Raw genomic sequence first — 12,074 nt, forward strand, 5'->3', positions numbered from 1 at the left:
AGGATTATAAAATGGGAGGAAACAGCTCTCGGGCTCAGTCTTATTCTGAGATTCCTGGAGGCAGGATTGTCATTTTGGACTGAGACTGAGGTAAGAGCCAGTGGCTGGCTCTTCTGCTTTTCAGGTTTCAGCTCAATCTTTCTCTCTGAGTTTTTATTAATAGTGTTTCGGGTTAACTGCAAATACCCTAAAGCTCACTTCTCTTAATTTTCTCTACCCACATCTATCCTCTTAGCAGTTATTTCCATATATTTGACCAGAATCAGGACAAGCTAATGACAAAATTTCCATCGAGGAATGATCAAAAAGGAAAAAAGCAATAGTGACTAAAAGTAAAGAACCAGGGACTGAAGCATGGGGGGGGGGTGTTAAGAACCAGGGACTGGGGCGTGCCCAGGGGTTAAGAACCAGGGACTGGAGCGTGCCCAGGGGTTAAGAGCCAGGGACTGGAGCGTGCCCAGGGGTTAAGAACCAGGGACTGGTTCCCTATCCTCAGGTGCCCAAGGAACTAACTGGGGACATTGCCCTGGGCATCTGGTAGCCACTCCAAGTTCAAGTCTCTTGCCAACCCTTAGGTGGCTCCCTTAACTAAGATATGAGTTTCCCTGCTCCCCTATCCAACCTTCCTATATCCCCAATCATCCCGTTTCCCCAAGTTCCCCTCATCCTCTCCTTCACACTTTTCTCTCTCCATCTCCCCTTACCCCCATCCCACCCCACCCCCAAGATTCCAATTTTTTGCCTGGCAATCTTGTCTATTTCCCATAGCCAGGGGTTAAGAACCAAGCCAGGGACTGGAGTGTGCCCAGGGGTTAAGAACCAGGGACTGGAGCGTGCCCAGAGGTTAAGAACCAGGGACTGGGGCATGCCCAGGTGTTAAGAGCCAGGGACTGGAGCGTGCCCAGGGGTTAAGAACCAGGGACTGGGGCATGCCCAGGGGTTAAAAGCCAGGGACTGGAGCGTGCCCAGGGGTTAAGAGCACTGGCTGTTTTTCCAGAGGACCAGAGTTTGATTCCCAGCATCCACAGAGCAGCTCACAACTTTCTGTAACTTCAGTACTATAAGATCTGATGACTTCTTCTGGCTTCTCCAAGCACTGCAGGCCCATGGTACACAGACACACATGCAGGCAAAACACTCACATACAAAAAATAAAAAAACAAATTAAAAAAATGCAAAGCACCAGTACTAAACCACAAAGAAATGGTACTTTTTACAGAGTTCTGCCAGAAAGAACCTGTTCACTCTGTCTTGATTTTTAGGCTTTCACATGAAATCAGCATCTGATTGTTGGTGAAAGTCAAATAATTTTTTATACCTAATGAGCACAAATTATAGCTGTTATGGAACCACAATGTTCCAATTTAAGGACACAAAGTAATTCATAGAATGACCATTTTTGGTTAACATGAACAGTAATAAAAGCTTTCTTTGTATTCACACAATATTGTTGAAAGAAGTGAAGGCATTCTCAAGAGACCCAAATGTGTCTCTATCATAGCTCACTTTGGCTATCAAACTACTAAAATTCAGATGCACCCCAAGAAACTTGAAAAGTCTGGGATCCTAGTGGGAGCCAGGGAAAGGGTGGGAGTTTGGCAACTTGTCAGACAATCTTGCAGAGAAACTAGAATTGAGACAATGATGCGTGGGATAGATCCTAACAAGGGACTGGTTATGCATGCTTCTTGCCCTTTATTTAAATCTAAACCTCCTATCAAAGACCCTGAAAACCTCTCAGAAATTAAAATGAAAATTTAAACACACTGTTCTTTGCATTCATATTCTTTTAAGTTAACATTGGCTTGGAAGAATAAATATAAAGAATTGTACAGTCCCAGACATAATTCCTAATGAGTTTGGTCCCAGAACCCACACAGTGGAAGGAGATAACCTATTCTTGTAAGATCCCTTCTGACCTCCAAATGCACATATATACTATGACATGTGAACACAAAAACACAAATGAATTATAAAAAGGACTTAAGAGAAAAGAAGATAAAGTCATCTTCAAAGAATTAAATTTAATCTGTAATGCTCCCTTCTATGGAATTAAAAGGGAAGCAAAGTTCAATTATATAAAAGGAAGAAGTCTGTAAAGAACTGGAGCTGCCTGATTAGCATAACTGGCTGTACTCACGCCTATATTCCACTTTACTGAGTGTTTTAACAACAGGCTTAGATGAATATCTATTTAGAATGGCATTTAGTAAGTGCTATATGTATTAGGTACTAAACTGTTTGATACAACAAATAAAGTTCAATTAACTCTCAAGATGTCCTAGGTATCAAATCACTCTCTTTTAAGTGAGAATTGCTAAATATGTGAGCCATTCAATTACCTGTGTCAGAACCCCCAAAGAGTCTCTAAAATGTATGCTTCTGGGTTTATAGGCAGATTCCAAGAGTTCTGGAAATCTTCATTTTCTTATTCATATACATAAGACTTTTTTAGGTTAAACCAGACAGCCAATTATTTTCATGTGGGACCCACAGAGATTGTGAGATGAAAAACCTGAAGCAACTTTCCAGCACCATTTTCTTTTTATTGTCTGTATGCTACCACCCTAAACTGCCAAGTGCAAGATGGCAGTCAAATGACCAGGTATCTAATTCTTATACTCCTGCTCCAAACCACTAACCAACCACATAAAGGAATCAATGTGTGTTCTCTTAAACAACATTATAACTACAGGGTAAAGTTACATCATACAAATGACAATTTTTAAAAACATCATCATAAAACTTAACAAAAGTTCTCTTCATCAAGTCTGTGATTGCAGAAAATGCACATAAATTTCTTATATCTCAAACTCATATTTATCAAAAACAAATAGGAACTTCTACAGAAGATTTAGAAAAATTTAAAATGCCTTGAGAAAGTATTTGAATTGACTAAAACTGTAAACATAGTAAGAACTTTAGTCAACCATATGATCTTAAAAAGTATCAAATATTAGTTCCCCACGAAGCATAGGAAATGAGCATGTATTCTCACCCACGGTTACTGGAGAGTTGACTGGGGCTATTTGGTAATATTTTAAAAAGTCTCACATCTTTGACCTGGTCTATAAAAAAAAGGGATGAAACACTACCAAGCTCATTCTGTGATGTTAAAGACCAGACAAAGACATAACAACTATATACTGATTGCCTCAAAGAACACAGATGTGAATGTTCTCAATGAAACACTTGCAAACCAAATCCAATGACACATGAAGAACATGAACCATGTTCAGCTGGTTTCATTCTAGGCATCTAAGGATGGATGTTTTGGCATATACAAATGAATGCTTTGTGACATAGAACATGAATAGACTTAGGGTTAGAAATCTTATCATAATCTCAAATAGAAGCAGGACAAACCACGTACAAAGTTCAGTATTTCTTCATGAGGAAAGCCCTGAGAAATCAAGATAAAGGAAACATACAACAAATTTACAGCTAACATTATACTAAGTGGGGAAAACCTTACAGTGTTTCCTCTAACATAACAAGAAAACAAGGCTGTCCTTCTACACACAAAGATCTTATAAACACTTTTTTCAAAGTAGGTTACAAAATCAACATTTAAAAATTACTAGCATTTCTATACATCAGTGACAAATTTGCAGAGAAAGAAACCAAGGAAAGAATCCCATTCTCAATAGCTTAAAAGTATTTAGAGATAAATCTTTCCGAACAGATGAGATACCTTTACAATCAAAGCTTTAAAACACTAAACAAAGAAATTGAGAGAGACAGAGTATGCAAAGACCTCTCAAATCCATCGGTATGCAAAATTTACATTGTGAAAATAGCTAACAAAAAACAAACTACAAATTGACACAATTTCCATTAAAATTAAAAACAGCATTCTTCACAGAATCAGAAAACAATTAGAAAATTCCCATGGACACACTAAAGATCTAAATAACCTAATCCTAAGCAAAAAGATCAATGCTAAAATCATCACAATACCTGATATCAAACTGACCTATAGATCCATGATGATTGACCTATAGATCCAAAATAGCACAATACTGGCATGCATGCGCACACGCACACACACACACACCACGAAGCACAGTACACAAGACATGAAACCTGCCTAGGTGCCCTTTAACAGGTGAATGGGAAAAGGGAATTCAGTATATAAACACAATACGTATTTAGTCATGTTTTCTCTCATATGAAGAATTTATATATATATAGACATATATGTGTGTGTACATGCATATACGTGTACACACACACCATGCAATTCAAAGAGGACCAGCAAAAGGAGGGAGGGAAGGAAAGAGGATGTAGTTAGTGGATAATAGACATGGTTATGAGCACAGTACAATGACATACACATGCATGTAAATATTATGATTCCCACTATTGTGTGTGCTAAATGATAACACATAAAACAATAGAAATATGTATAATGACATGCATATATGAAAATGAAAATGTCATTTTGAATCCCATTACTTTGTATACCAACTGAAAAGAAGAAGAGCCCCAAACTCTTTTTTAATGAGATAGTATCTGAAAAGCCATTCAAATATAAACCCAAAGTTCAGAGCATCCTCTAGCTAGGAAATGAATAATCTGTCAATTATATTCTAGTTAATCAGATTTATCTGACCAATTAAAAGGATCTTCATAATGATCAAATGCTTAAGATGATATAAAGAAGGATCCAAAATGATCATTCAATTTCTTATATCAGAGAAGATAAAATGTAGCATGAGCTTTTAAATTTAGGAGGTTCAAACAGCATCTTTTCCATAAAGAAATGGGGTTCATTATGAGATAAGTGAAGCTGTAAATTCCAGATGGAATAAATCTAAGTGACTAGTATGTTAATTCTTTGCCTCCAATAAGATTATAGAAGTCATATAGTAAGTGTAATTTCCAGTCATTATAAAACAACAGCTCAACAAAACAGATAATATGTCTGTTTTTACTTTAGTTTCATGTATGCAAAAGCTGGCTATATACTGGTAAGTCATATCTAAACTGTGCTACAACTCACCGACAAGTATACTGCTGATATAAACGGGCTGGATAAAGTGACTCAGCAACGCTCCCTGTACACCCAGCACCTCCCATCTTGTTAACTTGTCACTTGAGGACATACTGTTTACTCTATTAATTCCATCAGCAGAACAGTAAACAGTAAGATAAATTTTGCCTTCAACAGCCACATGGAGACTCAGTTCTTCATTGGCTTCAAACGCAGAAATAGAATGTGGATTAAGGCGTCTAGAGAGAGGAAAGAAAGTTTTATTTATTTTTTTAAGAAATACAAATTTGTTAAAAGTAAAATGTGCATGTTTTCAAAATTTGTCTCTAACAGGTTTAATTTACCAGGATACACTTCATTCCAATACCATGAACAGAAGCAAACACAAAGAAAATAGGAATGGATTCATCATCTCCCCACAAATAACAACGAACAACAAATCACCGACACACAGTGTCGCAGCACAATTTTCCTATTTTTAGCATTGTTTATATCCTTTAACATAGGATTGTAAGGCCTAGTACGGTGGTGTACGCCTTTAACTCCAGCACATGGGTGGCAGAGGCAAGCAGATTTCCATGAGTTCAAAGCCAGTCTTGTCTACCCAACAACTTCAATGCCAGCCAGGGGTATATAGTGAGCTGCTGTATAAACCCCATGACTCCTGCAAAGAAGTTTAAGACCAGCTTTGCCTATATAATGAGGATATATTATTCAAGGATTGTCTGGAACACATGAAGCCCTGTCTTTAAAAACCAGTAATAATAACAAAAAAAAATTTGTTCTTGTAACTTGTGAGCTAGTTTCTTCTATATATAAAAAGATTTAGAACTACAAAATGATGAAATGGAAAAACTTTTATTCAAGATTCACCTATGATAAAATGTTAATAAAATCTAAAGTTATTTTTTCTTGAATTGTATCTAGCCATAGTTCTTATTTTCAAAGTGATTTATAGAATCTTTTATAAAAAATATTGCCTGTGGTTATTTCTAGATGGTTAGACTTGGGTATGTTTTTCTTTCTTCACTGTGCCTGTACTGTTCAGCATTTGCCTTACCTGATATTATATATTCATCACAGTAATGACATTTTGACCACAGAGTAGTTTTTAATCTCCTGTATGTGAATGTGAGTACTGCACAGACCCACAGTCTCCTAAAGCTCGTGAAGTAGAGTGGAAGCAGTGGTGAAACAAGAGTGAGCACCTTTAGAACTGGCCTCGGCCAGAGTGAATGGAGAGGGGAGGTTTGTGGTACCCTGAAACTCAAGGCTACAATATGGATACAAATTTGTACCAATACGGACTGAGCTTACTCTGTTTGAGACAGGCATTCAGAACATATATACAGTTATCATCCTACTGTCTTAAAAACAACTTTCATAATACTTACAACTGTGACTTAATCTGGGCCGATCCTTTAGGCAACTGGTTCATGTAGAGGTAAATGTTGATGTTCTGTTTCAGAGTAAGCAGATTAGAAGCTGGTTCTGTACAAAAGATTGACTTTTCCATCATAGCAGGATTTTTGCTATAGAAGAGTAGAAGCTGTCTATAAAAGTACCTAAAATAAATGTTGTGATTTGTTAAATAATAAAATTTAATGCAGATATTATCTTAATGAGTATCATAACCAAATGTAACATGAGCAATATCTCTGTATGTCAAAAGTTTCGATATTGACAAGTCTTATCATAACTTTAGCTTTATCTATTGAAAAATTAAGCACCTCAAGAAGTCCTCATCTTGGACTGCCTTGTAACTTATATTAAAGTGTCACTGCTTGATTACGATCCTACACTTTATATTTGTAAAGAACCCCTGACTCCAGGTTCCTCCTTTCTTCCTGAGATAGCTCTGAAAAGCCAACTTGATGCTTTCCCCTATCAAAACAAGCTACTCCTGCTGTTTCATTACTGCCGTCATCAGCAGTGGCTCAAGTGTCTTAGTGCTGAAGAAAAATCCAAGAGCACAGATGTAACACAGGGAACATTACATTGTACTAGAAATGAAGTAGATAGCCTGAAAGATGGCAAATAATCTGTAAGGGACTGATATTATTTTACAAAAACATCATGACCTTAAGCTACACTCTATTCTCACTACCAGAAATACATAATAAAACACCAGTGTGTAACAATGCCAAGCACAGAAAACCACTCCACACGTAAGAAGTAGCATTAAGAAGGTCAGATAATTCCTTCAGTATCAAGGAAGGATGGACAACCGTGAGTTGCAATGTCCTAAAGGGCTTACACAATAATGCTGTGTCTGTCTGTGTGTGTTTTATGTATATATGTGTGCAAGACAGTGCACATGCAAAGGCTAAAACAGAGCGATGGGCATCTTCCTCAACTGCTCTCCCTCTTATTTCCTTGAGAAAGACAGTTTGGCTTACAGTTTAGGCTAGGTTAGGTGGCAATTGATCTCTGAGACTCTCCACTCCCTAAAGCTGGGGTCACAGGAACACGCAGTCATGACCAGCTTTATATTTGAGTTCCAGAGATTTGCAAGCAGGTTGTCATGCTTGCAGAGCAAACATACTGATCCATCTATCTCCCCAGCACTTTTCTCTAACAAATTTTAAGATTATACAATTCTTTCTTATTAGAGTTAGCTATTGCATTTTTTCGGGTAAAACAGATCTAAATTTGTTTTTCAATATTCCAGCAAAGAAAAGAGCAACCGTGAGAATACAGAAATTAAACAAGAGTAGCAGAATACTAATAACTAAAAAGTTGGATGAGAACACTTACTTAGATTTGAAAGTTTGTAAGAAGTTTTGTTGGGGAATATTATTTTAAGGTGTGTTACTTTTATTTATGTTGCATTTATTTAACTCTGTGAAGCTGTGATTCTTTGCCTGTCTAAAACATCTGATGGTCTGATAAACGGCCAATAGTGAGGCAGTAGCAAGGATAGGTGGCAGAGAGAATAAATAAAAGGAGAAACAAGGAAGGGAAGGAGGAGCAAGGAAAGAACAAAGGGAGGAAGATGTCAGGGTCCAGCCACCCAGCCATCCACGAACTAAAAATGAAAGTAAGATATACAGAAGTAAGAAAAGGAAAAAGTCCAGAGGTAAAAGGTAGTAGGGATAATTTAAGAAAAGCTGGCAAGAAAAAAGCTAAGGCTGGGCATTAATAAGTAAGAATAAGACTCCATGTGTGATTTATTTGGGAGCTGGGTGGTGGGCCCCCAAAAGGTCAAAAGAGGAAAGATCAAAAAAGTAAAACAACTGACAACAAAGTTTAATGGCTCAAGAGAATAAAAAAATTGGTCTACTTCATGGGATGTAACACTAAGTTCTCACTGTTAATGTTTTTATAAACAGTAGCTTCTAAAGAGAACAAACATTCTTGGCCATTTTGAACCACATGCTATTATTCCTTCTTGTGAAGAGCAGAATGATCAGTCTGGAAAAAAAAAGGAGAAGGAAATCTGACTTTAGCCCCTTTCCTTCTCTTTTGATCTATCAGTCTAAGGCAGTGGTTCTCAGCCCTTTAATACAGCTCTTCAAGGTTGTGGTAACCCCAACCATAAAATTATTTCATTGCTATTTCATAATTGTAATTTTGCTACTGTTATTAATTCTAACATATCTGATATGTAGGATATCTGATATGTGACCCAAATGTTGAGAACCATTTGTCTAGAGGATACATTGTTTATATTCTGCTAATCAGTAGACCATGCTTGGAATTTGTAACTGAAAACCTGTGCTCCTCTGTTGCCGCCTTTGGGTAATGAGGTAGTTTGAATGTAATCGGCTCCTGTAATCTCAGAGGGAGTAGCATTAGAAGGTGTGGCTTTGTTGGAGTATGAGCTTACTGGAAGAAGTGTGTCACTGTAGGGCAGCTTTTGAGGTTTCCTACACTCAGGATATCACCCAGTGTCTCAGTTGACTTCCTGCTGCCTGCAAGATGTAGGACTCTCAGGTCCGGTACATCTGCCTGCACGCCACCATGCTCCCTGTCAAGATGATAATGGACTGAACCTCTGAAACTGTAAGTGAGCCACCCCAATTAAATGTTTTCTTTATAAGAGTTGCTGTGGTCATGGTGTCTCTTCACAGCAATAGAAACCCGAAGACAGATACGTATATCTAATTTAGAAGTGAAGTAAGATTAAGTTTACTTTGTGCAAACCTAAGTTACACTTCCAGTTATCATTTAAAGACGGTATTTCTAACTTTAAAAAATCTTGTAGGGGTCTTAAAATTTAGTTCACAAGGAAGTTACCAAAATCTACACAAGACAGTGTAATTACCACGGTGAGGTTACTACAGCAACACAAAAATGTCAGATGACTTGGATTAGAGGCTATCATATCCTTCGCTCTATTGTAAGTATTGCTCTACTTGTAACAGAAATTTTTATGTAGTTACTCTGGTCTGAGAACATTAATATTTGAAGGCTTTAATGCATTCTTTAACTTACCTAAGGAGAGACCTTCTTGCTGTAACAACTGCATGAGTATCATGCAGCACTCTCCCATTCGGCTTGATGCACTGGCTGTAGTTGTATTCACCTGTGCCTATAGCCACAACTTCATGATGTCCAGCTGAAAACAGCAGCAAGCAGTTATTCTCCTTCTTCAGTTGCCCAAATTCTACCTTTATCATCATTTTTAAAAGATTTTATACATATATATTTGTGTGTGTGTGTGTGTGTGTGTATGCTACATGTACGCCAGTGCCCAAAGAGGCCAGAAGGTGTTGGAGCCCTTGGAAGCAGAGAGTCACCCAAAGTGGGCCCTGGGAATCAAACTCAGGTCCTCCACAAAGGCAGTAGAGCTGTTAACTGCTGAGCCATCTCTCAGTCCCTATCCTCAATTTTCAGTCAAATAAAACAAATAGCAAATACAGTTTCAACAGTCTTAGGACTGTTATCTCAATTTAAGTGGCAACTATCTTATGCACATTACATCATCTAAATTTTTAATTAAACAACAGAATTACCAAATAACCTTAACCTTCAATATGTACCACAATTAAAAGACTCCATTTACTATTCTACTTCTGTCCTGAATACTCTCTATATAGTGTTTCCAATTTTTTTCAGTCCACTCAATCTCTCTATAAACTGAATTAGTTTTTTGTTGTTGTTGGATTGAAGCTGACTTGTTTTTAAATAAAGAAGATCTCTATGTATTTCTCAGTAGTCTTTTTCCCACCCACATTTTGCTGTGTTCGTATTTGAAATTCCATGCTTTGAAAATGGACAATTCAATTGGCAGTCTTTTCTTTTCCCACATCCTAGTTATGGGTCCTGTCAATAGTCTAGTGAGTAGCTCACTGCTTTTCCTTCAAAACAACACAATTCACCTCTGTCTTCCTCTTTCTATCTTTTACTTCTGTGCTGATGATTTCAGATAAACTAATCTTCACCCTCCAAACAAAGTTCAATTTATACCTGCAATCTGAGGGACTTACTCATGCGACAGACATTAGAAATGTCCTGACCTATACCAGGCCTGAATAGATGCTAGGGTGAAATGCTGAAAAAGACATACGTTCACTAAGCATGCAGGAGACAAGGGGGGAAAGCCAAACAAATCCCACATTATAATATGTGCTTTGAAGGAAACAATAACTGATATGAAGAATAAGAGGTTATCGTGCAAGGTAGTTGCTAAATCTTTTCCAAATAAGCTGGAATTAAAGGTGCAACCTAAGGGGTATAGAGCATCCACTTTAGATGGAACCATGCAGGGCCAGCACAGCTGCCCTAGGAAGTGTGAGTGCATGCTCACGTGTGTGGGGGTATGTGCATGCCTGTGCATGTGCTCATGTGCAGAAGCCAGAAGAGGATGCCAAGTCTGTCCCTCCATTACTCTCTGCCTCATCCTGAGGTAGGGTCTCTTCCTGAACCTGGTGATCATTTCTTGATTAGGCTGGAAGCCAACAGACCCCAGCAATCCTCCTGTTTCTGCTCTGCTTGGAGCAGGAGTTACAGGCATTTAAAGGGGTTACTCAGCTTATTACATGGGTCCTGGGGTTAAAACTATAGTCCTCACAATTGAGGACCAAGTGCTCTTAGCTGCTGAGACATCTCCCTAGCCTGCTTCTTTTTAAAAATTTTCATTGTGAAATGTGTACAGAATTCACATCAATGATAATAATCCCTATGGTACATGACTGACAAGGATTTATCTACATGATCAGCATACCAAAGCCAGAATATACTTTCTCATTTTTATCATGATATTTTTCAAACAAAATTGTTTTTTTTTTCTTGTTTTTTCCTCCTTCAGTCCCCTTCTCTACCTTATAGCTTTCCACCTCAGTAGGCTCCTTTCTGCTTCTATGTTACACGTACCCTTCTGTCCTTACCCCCTCCTTGACACTCACTCTAGTTTCCACTTGTGGTCCCCTATCTAGTTTCACAGTCTATACCCACGCCCACTTATTTACGCACATGCAAACACTAAAAGTTAAAACTGCACATGAGAGAGAATGTGATTTTCTTTCTGGGCTTTTGTCAGATCATTTAACTACTTTCCAGACACATCTATTTTCCTGTTAGCCTCTGACAACCCAGCTGAAACAATAGGGTAAGGAATGTAAGTCTAGAAACACAGGTTACTGCAGGAATGTTCACTTGATTTCCCTCAGATTTTACTAGCCCACATATACACCTGCATTTCCTAGAATGTTCTTATTCTAATATTCTTCATACAACTTCATGTCACCTTCCAGAATTTCTGGGATCACAAAGACACTATTCTACCATGTGAACTTGAAGTGATGTTTATCCATTCTAGTTTATTATTATCATGTTCATATTATTAATTTAAATGTTTAATATGGATTTAAATATTAAAATTTAAATATGGATTTTCTTTCTGTTCACGTTCTTACACAGGAACTCCAGTTTAATAGCTTCAGCTGTGATCACCTAATTCAGGTTTAACTTTCATCATTTTTAAATGTTTTCAACCACTAAACAAATTTACCTTAACTTTTAATTAATAGTATAAATTAGTAAATTTAGCCAATTACTAAATTTCAAATATTGGGCTAAATTATTTACATTATAATATTTAATTCAAACGACTCAATAATATACACAGGTGATT

At 37.5% G+C, this 12,074-nt stretch overlaps 1 protein-coding gene across 1 annotated transcript in view; it reads right to left on the reverse strand.

Moving 5' to 3' along the window:
* Positions 1-12,074, reverse strand: part of Adad1 (adenosine deaminase domain containing 1) — a 36,492-nt gene that overhangs the window by 12,100 nt on the left and 12,318 nt on the right. Inside the window, exons 7-9 of the mRNA XM_057757273.1 lie at positions 9,434-9,557; positions 6,391-6,561; positions 5,006-5,235 (exon numbers count right to left, since the gene is read on the reverse strand). Of these exons, the coding sequence (XP_057613256.1) occupies positions 5,006-5,235; positions 6,391-6,561; positions 9,434-9,557 (525 nt within the window). The remainder of the gene's footprint in view (positions 1-5,005; positions 5,236-6,390; positions 6,562-9,433; positions 9,558-12,074) is intronic.

The sequence above is a fragment of the Chionomys nivalis genome, chromosome 24 (genome assembly GCF_950005125.1).
Source record: "Chionomys nivalis chromosome 24, mChiNiv1.1, whole genome shotgun sequence".
Taxonomy (NCBI): domain Eukaryota; kingdom Metazoa; phylum Chordata; class Mammalia; order Rodentia; family Cricetidae; genus Chionomys; species Chionomys nivalis.